Source organism: Nerophis lumbriciformis, linkage group LG13, assembly GCF_033978685.3.
Source record: "Nerophis lumbriciformis linkage group LG13, RoL_Nlum_v2.1, whole genome shotgun sequence".
NCBI classification, from domain to species: domain Eukaryota; kingdom Metazoa; phylum Chordata; class Actinopteri; order Syngnathiformes; family Syngnathidae; genus Nerophis; species Nerophis lumbriciformis.
In genome coordinates, this window is record NC_084560.2 from 10,506,022 (window position 1) to 10,523,396 (window position 17,375).

General features: G+C 40.3%; 1 protein-coding gene across 1 annotated transcript in view; it reads right to left on the reverse strand.

Moving 5' to 3' along the window:
* LOC133613865 (receptor tyrosine-protein kinase erbB-4-like) overlaps window positions 1–17,375 on the reverse strand; it is a 1,130,743-nt gene that overhangs the window by 58,545 nt on the left and 1,054,823 nt on the right. The window contains exons 21-23 of the mRNA XM_061971723.2: window positions 14,997–15,152; window positions 2,560–2,635; window positions 2,139–2,285 (exon numbers count right to left, since the gene is read on the reverse strand). Coding sequence (XP_061827707.1) covers window positions 2,139–2,285; window positions 2,560–2,635; window positions 14,997–15,152 — 379 coding nt within the window. The remainder of the gene's footprint in view (window positions 1–2,138; window positions 2,286–2,559; window positions 2,636–14,996; window positions 15,153–17,375) is intronic.

Genomic DNA, 17,375 nt, shown 5'->3' on the forward strand with positions numbered 1-17,375 from the left:
ATGCAATATGTACATATAGCTAGCCTAAATAGCATGTTAGCATCGATTAGCTTGCAGTCATGCAGTGACCAACTATGCCCGATTAGCACTCCAGACAAGTCAATGACATCAGCAAAACTCACCTTTGCGCATTCATGCACAACGTTAAAGTTAAAATTTCGCGCGACATATCCTGCTGAAAACGTCTCGGTATGATGACGCCTGCGCGTGACGTCACGGATTGTAGCGGACATTTTGGGACAGCATGGTGGCCAGCTATTAAGTCGTCTGTTTTCATCGCAAAATTCCACAGTATTCTGGACATCTGTGTTGCTGAATCTTTTGCAATTTGTTCAATGAACAATGGAGACAGCAAAGAAGAAAGCTGTAGGTGGGATACGGTGTATTGCGGCAGGTGTTGTGCCGGATAACGCACCCCCGCCGTAGAATGCACCCCCTGACTGTTAATAACACAGCCGGTGTTTCATTGTTTACATTCCCGGAAGATGAGAGTCAAGCTTTACCATTGGCCTGTGGAGAACTGGGACAACAGAGACTCTTACCAGGAGGACTTTGAGTTGGAATACGCAGACGCGGTACTGTGAGTACGCATGCAGCTGCGGCTTCCAAACATTTGATTGCTTGCCCGTACGTGCGTGCCGCTATGTGCATGTCACGTACGTAACTTTGGGAACTTTGGGGAAATATATGTGCTGTATGAACTTTGGGGAGGTGAACGGTACTTTGGGCTGTGGGATTGAGTGTGTTGTGCAGGTGTTTGAGTTGTATTGGCGGGTTATATGGACGGGAGGGGGGTGTTTGTTATGCGGGATTAATTTGTGGCATATTAAATATAAGCCTGGTTGTGTTGTGGCTAATAGAGTATATATATGTCTTGTGTTTATTTACTGTTTTAGTCATTCCCAGCTGAATATCAGATCCCACCCGCCTCTCACAGCATCTTCCCTATCTGAATCGCTCCCACTGCCCTCTAGTCCTTCACTCTCACTTTCCTCATCCACAAATCTTTCATCTTCGCTCAAATTAATGGGGAAATCGTCGCTTTCTCGGTCCGAATCGCTCTCGCTGCTGGTGGCCATGATTGTAAACAATGTGCAGATGTGAGGAGCTCCACAACCTGTGACGTCACGCTACTCGTCTGCTACTTCCGGTACAGGCAAGGCTTTTTTTATCAGCGACCAAAAGTTGCGAACTTTATCGTCGATGTTCTCTACTAAATCCTTTCAGCAAAAATATGGCAATATCGCAAAATGATCAAGTATGACACATAGAATGGACCTGCTATCCTCGTTTAAATAAGAACATCGCATTTCAGTAGGCCTTTAAACAGTTTCAAGTCAACTCAGCCTCACATTAACTTTTCTTTAACTCTGGTGACTTTCACTCAATTTTCATGTTTTTTGCCAGAAAAATCAGTTTATCCTCATTGTCTGCAGAAAGAGCAGACCTGCTTGCAGTTAAAATGTCTCCAGCTGTGGAAAATACCCTTTCGCTGGGCACGGAGGTAGTAGGTATGGCGAGGTAGTGCCTGGCTAACTTGGCAGTAAGAGGATATATGGGCTCATTGTTCTTCCACCATAGAAGTGGGTCAAAATCTAGTTTTTAATGCAATATGGTCTTAAATCTGCTGCTATAAAAACATTTGTTATTGCTTTAGCCCTGCCTGACTCGCCGAGGAGAGGCTGCTTAAATGCGGTGGGAGCTGTGTTTGTTCGTCTTTCTCTTCGTTGAAGCGATGTTATCCATTGTTGTATCGCACCGCGAAGCCCAATTGTTGCCAAACGGGAGATCTTAACGAGGCAGGAGGGTCTTCCAGCTCTGTCCGTGTGGAAACTCGTTCGGTACACCTCCGAACCGAACCGAACCCCCCCGTACCGAAACGGTTCAATACAAATACATGTACCGTTACACCCTTAATATATGTAGATGTACGCAATCACAATTGGGGAAAAACGTCAAAAGTTGTGCAAATTCCAAACAGTTTCTCAGAAGTATGAAGAAAGGCAAGCATGTTTTTATAAACATCTCCACTATTCCTCCGTGCTTTGATTGAACATTTCCTGGACTTTTGCAGGATCCCAAAGACACAAAAACAGGCATTAATAGGTAAGAAAAGTTGCTTCTGCATAAATGCTTACATTTGACTAAGACCATGTAGACGTCTATGGTGCAGATGGGCGGCTGGGGCAGACGCTCGCCTTTCTCCAGCAGGTCTGGGATATCTCTGGTCGAAATTCCGTCGTACGGTTTCCCTCCAAAGGTCATCAGCTCCCAGATTGTTACCCCTGAAAGTGGCATCATAGCCACAAGGAGAACAGGAGCAAATGCAAAGTCAAAGTTAAGAAAGGTGTGAGCCACCAAGAGAGATATGAGAACATGGATCAGGACAGAACTGACTATGTAAAAATAAAAATAATCTAATATAACTGGATAAATAAATAATACTACCCTGTTTTTTGCATTTAGTGGTTTTCATTCATGCAACTCTCATGTGATTTGTGGCAATTATAGATTTAATCAATTAACCCAAATAACTGAATTCCCTGAAGGCAATCTTACCGTAGCTCCAAACGTCACTCTGGTGGGTAAACTTCCTGTAGTGGATACACTCCAGGGCCATCCACTTAATGGGCATCTGTCAAGGAGGAGAATAACTCGTCACATTAAATACATTTATCAGGAATGATTTGTTATGATGGAGTACATTAACACAAGCCGGACCGAGGTTGCTGATGTAACAGTCAATCAATCACAAGTGTCTCAAAGGGCTGCATAAGCCACAATGACATCCTCGGTACAGAGCCCACATAAGGGCAGGGCGCCGTTAAAAGTGAGGTTATCAGTAGAGCCCACATAATTTGGGAATGGTGCCATTACCGAAGGCAGTAGGCCAGCAAGAGTCATCGTTGTGGCAGCATTAATGTTGCGGCTGCTATAGCAGTTATTATTATTATTATTAGCTTGTTGACAATGAGTCAGAACTTCGAATTATATAAGGTACTGATCGGACATTACTTTAGTATATGGGAGTATCATAACTTTGGAGGTGGTGACACCCCTAACAAGCACTAGATCTATCGTATTACCGTTGCGATGCTTAGGTTCATTTATTATTTGTGTAAGACCACAGCAATCAATTATAGTCTGGAGCGCCACGCACGGAGGGTCCGATGGGGTATTCATATGGATATTAAAGTCCCCCATTATGATTATTTTGTCAGCGTGCCTCACTAGATCAGCAACGAACTCTGAGAATTCACTGATAAAGTCCGAATAGGGCCCTGGGGGGCGGTAGATAACAGCCAGGTAGAGATATGAGTTGGGAAATTGTGTTGGATGTAAATATAAACGGAATACAATGATTTGCAAATCCTTTTCAACCCATATTCAATTATATGCACTACAAAGACAACATACTTGATGTTCAAACTCATAAACTTATTTTTTTTTTTGCAAATAATAATTAACTTAGAATTTCATGGCTTCAACACGTGCCAAAGTAGTTGGGAAAGGGCATGTTCACCACTGTGTTACATCACCTTTTCTTTTAACAACACTCAATAAACGATTTGGAAGTGAGGAAACTAATTGTTGAAGCTTTGAAAGTGGAATTCTTTCCCATTCTTGTTTTATGTCCGGGGTCTCCGCTGTCGTATTTTACGCTTCATAATGCGCCACACATTTTCGATGGGAGACAGGTCTGGACTGCGGGCGGGCCAAGAAAGTACCCGCACTCTTTTTTTTACGAAACCACGCTGTTGTAACACGTGCTGAATGTGGCTTGGCATTGTCTTGCTGAAATAAGCAGGGGCGTCCATGAAAAAGACGGCGCTTAGATGGCAGCATATGTTGTTCCAAAACCTGTATGTACCTTTCAGCATTAATGGTGCCTTCACAGATGTGTAAGTTACCCATGCCTTGGGCACTAATACACCCCCATACCATCACAGATGCTGGCTTTTGAACTTAACAGTCTGGATGGTTCGCTTCCCCTTTAGTCCGGATGACACGATGTTGAATATTTCCAAAAACAATTTGAAATGTGGACTCGTCAGACCACAGAACACTTTTCATGAGTCCATCTTAGATGATCTCGGGCCCAGAGAAGCCGGCGGCGTTTCTGGATTTTGTTGATAAATGGCTTTCGCTTTGCATAGTAGAGCTTTAACTTGCACTTACAGATGTAGCGACCAACTGTATTTAGTGACAGTTATTTTCTGAAGTGTTCCTGAGCCCATGTGGTGATATCCTTTAGAGACTGATGTCGGTTTTTGATACAGTGCCGTCTGAGGGATCGAAGGTCACGGTCATTCATGCCGCTTACGTGGAGCGATTTCTCCAGATTCTCTGAACCTTTTGATGATATTATGGACCGTAGATGTTGAAATCCCTACATTTCTTGCAATTGCACTTTGAGAAACGTTCTTCTTAAACTGTTTGACTAATTGCTCACGCAGTTGTGGACAAAGGGGTGTACCTCGCCCCATCCTTTCTTGTGAAAGACTGAGCATTTTTTGGGAAGCTGTTTTTATACCCAATCATGGCACCCACCTGTTCCCAATTAGCCTGCACACCTGTGGGATGTTCCAAATAAGTGTTTGATGAACATTCCTCAACTTTATCAGTATTTATTGCCACCTTTCTCAACTTCTTTGTCATGTGTTGCTGGCATCAAATTCTTTTAAGGGGACGGGCAATATGTGCATTCGTATAGTTAGGAGGAGATGCCTCATTCAGCGCAAAACAATCGTCTGGTTTGAGCCAGGTTTCGCTGAGACCAATGACGTTAAGATTGTTGTCTCTAATGACCTCATGAACTAATAACGTTTTGGGAGACAATGATCTTATGTTTAAAAAGCCCATATTATAGGTAGTGGGCTGTTTTGAGCAGTTTTTGTTGAAATTATCCATAGTAGCAATATTAATAATGTTGCGTTTATTATGCCTAGTGCATTTTAAATAATTTTGACCATATCTAGGAATTGATATGACGGACATTTTCAGATTGTTTGCTTGGTGCTGCGATAAACTGAACGGATCATAATTTGCCACCTCAGTAGAATGCATGTCCACTACAGAAAAAAACATTATGTGAGTTGGGTATTATTCTAAGAGAATTGCTATGCGTGCAGGGATTATCCAACCGGGCGCTGGCTAGTTCTAGCTTAACTGACTCCTCACCCGGACTAGCAGACTAACAGGAAATGTACTGCATGTAGAAATACTACAAGAAACTGTTTAATGGAGAACTGCCCTTTTTTGTAATGTTGCCTATCATTGACAACCCTTATGTAAGACAAGAACACTTTTTAAGTTTTTCATGCATTCCTAATCGTAAAATATGGCAAGTAAGAGATAGCTAACAATGCAGTGTACTTTTCTGCCCTTTAAGCCCTCTAAAAACATTAAAAAAAACCGCCAACAATACTCCATGTACATGTCGTGACATGAATATTAACAAGAATTAGCGATTTTGTTATTATAAGAGCTAAAGCCGAGGAACTACTTTTAGTGGTGCCGTGATCACAGAGAGCTAACCATCTTATGCTGCTACATTGACATATTGAGCTGCTACATGGTCTCTGAGTTGGTGAAAGTTAATTCTAGATTATAAATCACGTCTCTCACCTGGATAGTAGAAGGTTACGGACATAAACCCACAAGTTGGTCAACTTTGACATCCAAATTAGACCCGGAGATGGCGAGAAAGACACAAAATGTGTTGGACACCTCAGTCTCCATGCGGACTGGACACTGGCCGAGAGTTAGTGGGTGGCCGAGGGTGGAGTCGACTCTCTTGGTTGCTTTGTTGGGTCTGCTCCTGTCTTTTGGCCATGCTCTCCCTACCCCCAGCAGACGATGGCATGGAACACCGCAGAGGCCACCACAGCGTATATGTTTATTTATTTTTTTAGTTTTACTTTTGTGGCTGTGTATAGACGTGGCTGATTGCATCAGCTCTGCTCTTTTAATGTCTTTAATGCACTTTTTGTTCTTTGATGTTTCCCTCTTACACACATGTTTTTGTGTGCTATGGCTAAGAGGTTTTTCTTTTTATTCCTTGGTCTCAGTATGGACCCCCTCTCCAGGGGCCCAGGCATAGACTGAAACCCCCGTTCCTCACCATTTTTTTAAGGGGCGCCGGAAGTTGGCACACCCGTCAGCGATCCTGTTCTGTCTCCCTGTAATGTTTGTCTGATCTTGAATGGGATTGAGCTGAAAATGTTAATTTCCCCTCGGGGATTATTAAAGTATTTCTGATTCTGATTCTGAAATGAGGAATTGTTCATATAAACATCCCATCAGTCTTTGTCCCAGTGAGAGCAGACATTGTGCAGTAAGTGATTGTTTTATTATGTTTGTATATCTTGTTTAGCACTTAGCAATACTGCTACATGATGCTTAGTGTTTGACTAAAGCTGCATCTTCTAAAACTTGTAGATCATCCTCCTTATATTCAGGCTCAAAAATAGAAGTTTCTGGATCATTTGTCCCAAAATAGTCTTTGTTGTCTCTCATCAAGCCTGCCATGATTAGTAGTCTTGTTGTTGAAGGGAAATTGAACGTGGCGATGCGTCTGTGAAATCAAAATGATCAAAGTATGTAAATATAACATTTTATTATGAATGTTACTACATTACATGAATACTTACAGCGTGTATATAAAACTAATTTTGGATGTTTTTTTTAGAGCGCTTTATGGGCGGAATAGAGTGAATTTTGCTAGCATTTATTTACGTTTCAGAATGCATAAAAAAAGAAAACCGTATGTGTTCTTATTATTGATAGGTACAATTCCAAACAAAAGTGCAGTTCTTTTTTAAGCACAATCCCTGGTACAGTAAGGACACGTCACAATTAACGGTGGCTATATATCCGAAGCCTCCCACGTCAACTAAAGGAGCATCGATGTTGCATCGTGTTCATGAACTACGCTTCACTAATCTCCCTTCATTATCGTGGCCGCCTTGCTCGCCCCGTCTCTGCTGCCTGTGGAAGCCAGAGTGAAATTACAAGCTGTCGCTGATGAGCTACAAGGTGCAACACGACCTCGCTTGGAGCTGCGTTACTGACCTCCTTGTTCCTTCTCTCCACCTACAGACCGCTAACCGTGCTCATATCTCAGCTCGCCATCTAACTGGGCAAGCCGACCAAAAAAAAACAAAAAAAAAGTGACAACACATTTAGAGTCTAACCCTGTGGAATCTTCTTGCACCATCTATGAGCTTTGCTGAAAACTCTTCTATATCAAAAAAACACTTTTATAGAGCCTCCATGTTTCTTTAGCTATCAGTTTATTTAATGTACTGTATTTTTCGGGCTATAAGTCACAGTTTTTTTTCATAGTTTGACTTATATATGTTTTTTTCCTTCTTAATAATGCATTTTCGGCAGGTGCGACTTATACTCCGGTGCGACTTATACTCCGAAAAATACGGTAGTCATCAGTTTGTTCTTTTATGCCAGGGGTGTCAAACTCAAATACAGAGTGGGCACAAAATGTAAAACTGAACAAAGCCGCGGGCCAAGGTTGAACAAACTAACCTTTTAATAGGGACCCCAACAAGTTTTGCATTGAATATTGAACAAGCAAGGCTTATATAACTTTATAGTGACATGCAAAATCCAGTTTCAAATAATAATAATAATAATTAAAAAATATCAATGGCATATCAAATACAATTTAAATACAAACTGAATGCCTCTTTTCTATTTGCAGCCTTCTGAGGTAAATATCAACATTAACTTTTTCCACAGGCTAATGAATTTGAAAATAAAATAACAATGAATAAACCAACCATTCAGGACTTTAAACTGCTCAGTTTGCAACACGCTAATCTAATCTGATGTGCCCAAGCCAGATACCTGCCATCTTTTCTTGGATGCTATTCATGAGCTGAGGCAACCTTCATTATCGAACGAAGGTGTTCATCAGTCATTATATCTCATAATCCACCCGGACCACAGTCTTGGGGGCGTGCCTTAAAGGCACTGCCTTTAACGTCCTCTACGAGCTGTCGTCGCATCCGCTTTTCATCCATTCTAACAACGTGCCGGCCCAGTCACAAGACATGTGCGGCTTCTGTACGCACACACACGTGAATGCAACGCATGCTTGATCAACAGCGATACAGGTTACACTGAGGGTGGCCGTATAAACAACTTTAACACTGTTAGAAATACACGCCACACTGTGAATCCACACCAAACAAGAATGACAAACACATTTCGGGAGAACATCCGCACCGTAACACAACATAAACACAACAGAACAAATACCCAGAATCCTTTACAGCACTAACTCTTCCAAGTGAAATTACACGGCCAATTTTGGCCGGCGGGCCAGAGTTTGACACCCATGTTTTATGCTGTAATTATCAGAATGTTTTTCTTCACAACAAAGCTTTCCCTGTTCCCTGATGGAATTATGAAGTGTTAGGAGTATAACTAACCCGAGTTCTGTCAGATTTTCATCCAGTCTGTGGAACCATTGGCGAGTAAGCCTGTATGCTGGACATTGAAAAATTGTGGATATTTATTTTATTTTTTATACAAATTTGTGTTCATTTTATTTCTGCTTGTATTTCTTTTATTTGGCTTTTGTCGTTGTATGGTTTATATTTCTACGATATGGATCCACCTGGGTCTGAAATAAAATGACTACTACCATATAACCAGCAACGTGCAATGCAAAAACTGAAATCTAAGTAAGATTAAATAACTCAAATAAGGGTGATAATTGATTATTTTCTGTCTGATAAGACAATTCTTCTCACTAAGCAGATTTTATGTAAGAGTGTTTTACTTGTTTTAAGGGTTTTGGTCCTAAATGATGTCAGTAAGATATTACAGCTTGTTGCTGAGATTTGATGACCTATATTGAGTAAAACATGCTTGAAACTAGAATATCAACTGATGCAAAGCTGTGTCATCAACACTCACAAGTATAAAACTATTTTTTTACAGTAATAATTTCTTACTTCAAGCATGAAAAAAAAATCATTATGTCAAGATAATGGCACTAGCATTTACTTACTTAAGAATATTTTTCAACATATTGAGCAGAAATAGGTCTAATTTTTTTTTCTACCAAGAAAAGTGCACTTGTTATTAGTGAGAATATACTTATTTTAAGGTATTTTTGGGTTAATTGAAGTTAGCTAATTTGACTTGTTTTGGAAAGTCTTGACAAGCCAAATTTTCTTGTTCTATTGGCAGATAATTTTGCTTAGTTCAAATAAAATACCCCTAATTATTATTTTATTTTTTTTTCTTGTTTTTGAACACTGACTTTTTGCAGTGTGTCGGTGAAAACTATAAAATTACTTTGATTTGATTGGGCACTGAAACTGGACTCTAAACATGACCGACAAATATTGATGTGTACATTAACAACCTGGACTATGTGCAATAATTCGACTTTTGCCTTAGGTTACTAAAAATATACTCGATTTACTAACGCCTCTAATTGAATCGTTAACAACTTACAGTTTTTATTTAAAGCCACTACGACATTTACACAGAGTATCCAGTATCTTTTTTAACCTTTAGATACCTTTTTCTGCAAGGTGTGGAGAATGCATATATGTTTAAGAGTTCTTTCTTTATTCATAGTCATGTTTAAATCACCTAGTATGTTTCCATTTATACTCTGTATGCTTGTCTCTCTTTGTCTGCAGATGTGTTTTGTCTTAGGCATTGGAATGTGGGAGCTTTTTGTCTTATCTGTATTAGAACAATGAGGCTGTATTCCTTTCTGGACAGGGTGGGGGCTGTTTTCGTATTCAATAAGTCGTATCTTCCCGGTTGAATGTTAGACCACTTTGAGATGTCGATATGAAAGCACAATTGGACTGGTCTCCTAAAGCTTTAGTAAAACTTGATAATATTCCTATTCTGTCTTGATGGTCCTTCTTACTCATCATATATGTCATTTAAAGAACTAGGGATTGACCTGTGACTTTAATTCCCTGAGAGGGAAAACTGGTCAGATGCAACAAAGGCAATCCTGACACACACAGTTATCATAATATGGCAACACTTTGTGTCTTTGGTCCATGCAGTGGAGTTGCAAAAACACATCTCTTGGATAAAGTTTTGCATATTAGCACACAAAAAGTGGAGCCTTACTGTAAGGGAGTTGTCCATCAGGCATTCTTGCTTTGTTGGCATCGAAAACTGCAGCATTACCCACAGGCAGTCTGACTGAGTCTGCTCTGAGTGCTTGTTTCTTCGCCAAGTATTTGACGTATCAAAATATGGCACCTTTTCATTTTACATGAATCGATAGGTGTCGAAACAAGTATTAAGCTCGATATCCGTCCCTCCTCCTCGGTTGTTGTCTTTCAAATAATGTAAGGATTTGTTCACTTCTGCTCAAGATGATGTGGTTTAGAACAGACCAGTTCGTGTTCACACCGCATTATTACAAAAACCAGTGAAGTTGGCACGTTGTGTAAATGGTAAATAAAAACAGAATACAATGATCTGCAAATCCTTTTCAACTTATATTCAATTGAATAGACTGCAAAGTCAAGATACTTAACGTTTGAACTGGTAAACTTTTGTTTTGTTTTTTTCAAATATTAGCTCATTTGGAATTTGATGTCTGTAACGTTGTTTCATAAAAGCTGGCACAAGTGGCAAAAAAGACTGAGGAAGTTGAGGAATGCTCATCAAACCCTTATTTGGAACATCCCACAGGTAAACAGGCTAATTGGGAACAGGTGGGTGCCATGTGCAGCGTCCATGAAATGCTCAGTCATTCACCACTTTGTGAACAAATGCAAGGGCAAATTGGCCAACAGTTTAAGAACAACATATCTCAACCAGCTATTGCAAGGAATTCAGGGATTTCACCATCTACGGTCCGTAATATCATCAAAAGCTTCAGAGAATCTGGGGAGATCACTGCACGTAAGCGGCAAGGCTGAAAACCAACATTGAATGCGTGTGACCTTTCATCCCTCAGACGGTACTTTATCAAAAAGTGACATCAGTGTGTAAATGATATCACCACATGGGCTCAGGAACACTTCAGAAAACCACTATCAGTAACTACATTTGGTCGCTACATCTGTAAGTGCAAGTTAAAACTATACTATACAAAGCCAAAGCCATTTATCAACAACACCCAGAAACGCTTCGCTGGGCCTGAGCTCATCTAAGATGGACTGATACAAAGTGGAAAAAGTGTTCTGTGGTCTGACGAGTCCACATTTCAAATTGTTTTTGGAGACTGTGGACGTCGTGTCCTCCGGACCAAAGAGGAAAAGAACCATCCGGATTGTTATAAGTTCCAAAGCCAGCATCTGTGATGGTATGGGGGTGTATTAGTGCCCAAGAAATGGGAAACTTACACATCTGTGAAGGCGCCATTAATGCTGAAAGGTACATACAGGTTTTGGAGCAATATGTGTTGCCATCCAAGCAATGTCTTTTTCATGGACGCCCCTGCTTATTTCAGCAAGACAATGCCAAGCCACGTGTTCCAACAGCGTGGCTTCATAGTAAAAGAGTGTGGGTACTAGACTGGCCTGCCTGTAGTCCAGACCTGTCTCCCATTGAAAATGTGTGGTGCAATATGAAGCCTAAAATATCAGAAGGGAGACTAGTTGATGGAATAATAACATTATTAGTTGGGGTTTCGATGAGGCTTTATACAAGACTAATTTGCTTGAACCTATAACACGAAACTGAGATGTGATTGTTTTGTTCAAAATACATCGCATGATCTGCATAGTAGTAGTTTAGTTTTTTTTATGTCCAAAATGTATCAAAGTGGCCCCTGCGTCCTTCAACTTCTCTGTATAGGGGCCTCGCTGGGAAAAAAGTTAGGACACCCCTGTTTTTGTTTTTGGAGCAATATGTGTTGCCATCCAAGCAACGTCTTTTTCATGGACGCCCCTGCTTATTTCAGCAAGACAATGCCAAGCCACGTGTTACAACAGCGAGGCTTCGAAGTAAAAGAGTGCGGGTACTAGACTGGCCTGCCTGTACTCCAGACCTGTCTCCCATTGAAAATGTGTGGTGCAATATGAAGCCTAAAATATCAGAAGAGAGACTAGTTGATGGAATAATAACATTATTAGTTGGGGTTTAGATGAGGCTTTATACGAGACTAATTTGCTTGAACCTACAACACGAAAGTGAGATGTGATTGTTTTGTTCTGATAGTTCAAAATATATCACATGACCTGCATTGTAGTAGTTTAGTATTTTATGTCCAAAATGTATCAAAGTGGCCCCCGCGTCCTTCAACTTCTCTGTATAGGGGCCTCGCTGGGAACAAGTTAGGACACCCCTGTTTTTGTTTTTGGAGCAATATGTGTTGCCATGCAAGCAACGTCTTTTTCATGGACGCCCCTGCTTATTTTAGCAAACTCAGCCAAGCCACGTGTTACAACAGCGAGGCTTCGAAGTAAAAGAGTTCGGGTACTAGACCGGCCTGCCTGTACTCCAGACCTGTCTCCCATTGAAAATGTGTGGCGCAATATGAAGCCTAAAATATCAGAAGGGAGACTAGTTGATGAAATAATAACATTATTAGTTGGGGTTTAGATGAGGCTTTATACGAGACTAATTTGCTTGAACCTAAAACACGAAACTGAGATGTGATTGTTTTGTTCAAAATACATCACATGACCTGCATTGTAGTAGTTTAGTATTTTATGTCCAAAATGTATCAAAGTGGCCCCTGCGTCCTTCAACTTCTCTGTATAGGGGCCTCGTTGGGAAAAAGCTAGGACACCCCTGTTTTTGTTTTTGGAGCAATATGTGTTGCCATCCAAGCAACGTCTTTTTCATGGACGCCCCTGCTTATTTCAGCAAGACAATGCCAAGCCACGTGTTACAACAGCGAGGCTTCGAAGTAAAAGAGTGCGGGTACTAGACTGGCCTGCCTGTAGTCCAGACCTGTCTCCCATTCAAAATGTGTGGTGCAATATGAAGCCTAAAATATCAGAAGGGAGACTAGTTGATGGAATAATAACATTATTAGTTGGGGTTTCGATGAGGCTTTATACGAGACTAATTTGCTTGAACCTATAACACGAAACTGAGATGTGATTGTTTTGTTCAAAATACATCACATGACCTGCATTGTAGTAGTTTAGTATTTTATGTCCAAAATGTATCAAATTGGCCCCTGCGTCCTTCAACTTCTCTGTATAGGGACCTCGCTGGGAAAAAGTTAGGACACCCCTGTTTTTGTTTTTGGAGCAATATGTGTTGCCATCCAAACAACGTCTTTTTCATGGACGCCCCTGCTTATTTCAGCAAGACAATGCCAAGCCAAGTAAAAGAGTGCGGGTACTAGACTGGCCTGCCTGCAGTCCAGACCTGTCTCCCATCGAAAATGTGTGGCGCATTATGAAGCCTAAAATACGACAAAGGAGACCTGATGAACAACTTAAGCTGTACATCAAGCAAGAATGGGAAATAATTCCACCTGAAAAGCTTCAAAAATGTGTCTCCTCAGTTCCCAAACGTTTACTGAGTCTTGTTAAAAGGAAAGGCCATGTAACACAGTGGTAAAAATGCCCCCTGTGCCAACTTTTTTGCAATATGTTGCTGCCTTTAAATTCTAAATTAATCTAGTCAATTGAATATAAATTGAAAAGGATTTGCAAATCATGGTATTCTGTTTTTATTTACCATTTACACGATGTGACGACTTCACTGGTTTTGGGTTTTGTAGAACAGGATTGCTAATCAAATATGCTGCCCCTCAAGGTTGTCATCCTGTCTGCCATGTGGGAATATTTAGTGGGATTAAACACGCTCACCGCGGCGATACCAGATGATGTTGTTGTTGGATTACCTCAGGGGTGCTCACACTTTTTCTGCAGGCGAGCTACTTTTCAATTGATCAAGTCGTGGGGATCTACCTCATTCATATATATAATTTATATTTACTTATTTATGATATATATGTTTTTGTTAATAAGTTAAAGGTGTTTAATGATAATACAAGCATGTTTAATACATATAGTTAATATTGTTAACAAGTTAAAGGTGTTTAATGATAATGCAAGCATGTTTAACACATATAGTTAATATTGTTAATAAATTAATGGTGTTTAATGATAATGCAATCATGTTTAACACATAGTTAATATTGTTAATAAATTAAAGGTGTTTAATGATAATACAAGAATGTTTAATACATATAGTTAATATTGTTAATAAATTAAAGGTGTTTAATGATAATACAAGCATGTTTAACACATATAGTTAATATTATTAATAAGTTAAAAGTGTTTAAAGATAATACAAGCATGTTTAACACATATAGTTAATATTGTTAACAAGTTAAGGTGTTTAAAGATAATACAAGCATGTTTAACACATATAGATTCCTTTCTTTCATGAAGACAAGAATATAAGTTGGTGTATTACCTGATTCTGATGACTTGCATTGATTGGAGTCAGACAGTGGTGATGATAACGTCCGCATTTTCGAATGGAGGAGAAAAAAGTCCTCCTTTCTGTCCAATACCACATGAAAGTGGTTGGTTTTTGGCATCTTATTTGTCCAGCTTCCGTACTCCTTTGTATACACTTTACAAGAAATACATTGTCGGCAAACTCCGTAGCTTGCTAGCTTGTGCACGCCAGCTTTCTGAGACTCTTGTTTTGTTAGCGCAATTGTGCAACTGTGCAACTGTGCAGTCGGTCTTTGGAGTTTTGACAACAGGTACGGCGCCAGAGTCTGTTGAAATAAAGTGTTTCTCGCCTTCCAGTCGGTAATTTTAATGAGCTGGCAGCAGCCAGCGTCATCTCAGAAGACCCTCGGGTGCCGTGAATGTCAATCAAGTGACGAAAGTGACGTCATAGTGAAGATTTATGATCGCTCATTTTTAGGACTATTTTTTTAATGCCTGGCTGGTGATCGACTGACACACCCTCCGAGATCGACCGGTAGCTCGCGATCGACGTAATGAGCACCCCTGGATTACCTTGTGCAAACGACGAGTGTGTTTACCACCACTTACCTTGCCCCCGTCTGCATTGTATTCCTTCTCGTTGACGTCCAGCAGGCGGGCCAAGCCAAAGTCGGTGATCTTGATGTGGTTGGGAGATTTCACCAGGACGTTGCGAGCCGCCAGATCCCTGTGGACCAGCCGGCGCTCCTCCAGATACATCATCCCCTGCAACACACGGACACAACACACCCATTCAGGCGAGCATCCACAAACAAAACACACGCCAGGCTACTCTTGTTCAACATCGCCGGCCGTCTTCGCCGTCCTCGTCAGCGTAAACGACCCATTAGGTCCTTCGTAATTACTCCTGTAATCATCATTACTGCCACGCTGGTATTTTCCTGTAAATTCTCATCAGTCAACAAAAGGGACTGTGGAAAAGCCCTTTTCATTGTGAAACTGCAACGACAACAGGAATTTCAATTAAAACTGAATCCATGCGAACAAGAAAGCCATTTTAATGATTTTTTATCTCATAACTCATCCAAAATCCATCTTGCCTAACATTGTCCCGGCTAATGTGTTCATCAAAAACTATCATCTGCCTTGTAAAGGTTAACAACAAAAAATGTACTTGATATTCGCCATTTGAAAACACAGATGTCCAACTCAAGGCCCGTGGGCCAGATCTGGCCCTCCACGCTGTTTTATATGGCCCGCAAAAGCCTGGAAATAACATGTCAATAAAACACCTCTGTCATGTCGGTGTAATCATGTTTTGTCTTAGTCATGTTTTGTTTAGTTATTGGACTCTTTAGTTTCTGTCTTTTCACTCCCTTGTCTTGTTTCCATGACAACCCATTAGTTTTCACCTGTCACGTTACGCACCTGTTTCACGTTTTGAGTCACGCACCTGTTTTCGTTAATCATGTCTATAGTATTTAAGTTCATTGTTTTCAGTTTGTCGTTCTGACGACATCCCCGCATTTATGCTTCTGCACACTCTCATACTTGCCAACCTTGACACCTCCGATTTCGGGAGGTGGGGGGTGGGGGCGTGGTCGGGGGTGGGGAGGGGCGTGGTTGGGGGCGTGGTTAAGAGGGGAGGAGTATATTGACAGCTAGAATTCACCAAGTCAAGTATTTCATACATACATATATATATATATATATATATATATACATCCTGAAAATATGCAAACAAACTGTGTTTAGATAATTGATACTTCAAACTTACATAAATAAATATTAAGGAATGTAACATAACTTGGCTTCTGAGAGTTTCAAAATGTAATGAATAAAATGCTAAAGTTGTTGATAAACAAGCAATTATTTTAATAATTAAATATGGTCATTTTAAATGAATTATTATGATAATTTAAAATCAATTATTTCAAATATGTTTATTTTAATGTATAATTCTATGGCTGGATGTAATAAGGAGTCACGAAAAAATACAAATAAAAATACAATTAATTTTGATGTTTTTAGCAAAATATAGTAAAAATGTATTTAGTTTTTTGTTTTTTTTAATTAATAAATATATTTATTTTTAGGTAAGATAAACATAATAATACAATGTATCTCTAGTCTGGATGATTTAGTTCTTGTCACCCTGTTGTCCTCCCGTCATGAAAAAAGGCTGTCCTCACTCAGGTCCGCATGGAGCTGGAGGGGGCGTGGCTTCCAGCTCCTGCTGAAAATCGGGAGATTTTCGGGAGAATATTTGTTCCGGGAGTTTTTCGGGAGAGGCGCTGAATTTCGGGAGTCTTCCGGAAAATTCGGGAGGGTTGGCAAGTATGCACTCTCCACACCCTTATGATCCTTGCTGCTCTTTTTTCATGCCGGTTCCATGCCAAGTAAGTTTTTGTTTATTAAGCCACAGTTAGTGTTTTTTGTTGTTCACAGTTTCTGTCTTTGTGCAAGTATTTGTTTTCATAGCCAAGTCGTTTCTCCGCCACTGTGCGCGCTTTTCGTTTGTACTTTTTTTTGTAGTTATAGTGTTTAAATAAATCATGTATTCCCCTTCACGCCACGTATGGTCCAAATCTTTTGCACCTCGAGAGAACAAACCACGCCATAGTCCAAGTCGTGACAACCTCATATTTTCTTTGTTTACTTTCTTATTTTCTTAAAGGGGAACATTATCACCAGACCTATGTAAGCGTCAATATATACCTTGATGTTGCAGAAAAAAGACCATATATTTTTTTAACCGATTTCCGAACTCTAAATGGGTGAATTTTGGCAAATTAAACGCCTTTCTAATATTCGCTCTCGGAGCGATGACGTCACAACGTGACGTCACATCGGGAAGCAATCCGCCATTTTCTCAAACACCGAGTCAAATCAGCTCTGTTATTTTCCGTTTTTTCGACTGTTTTCCGTACCTTGGAGACATCATGCCTCGTCGGTGTGTTGTCGGAGGGTGTAACAAGTGGCAAGAAA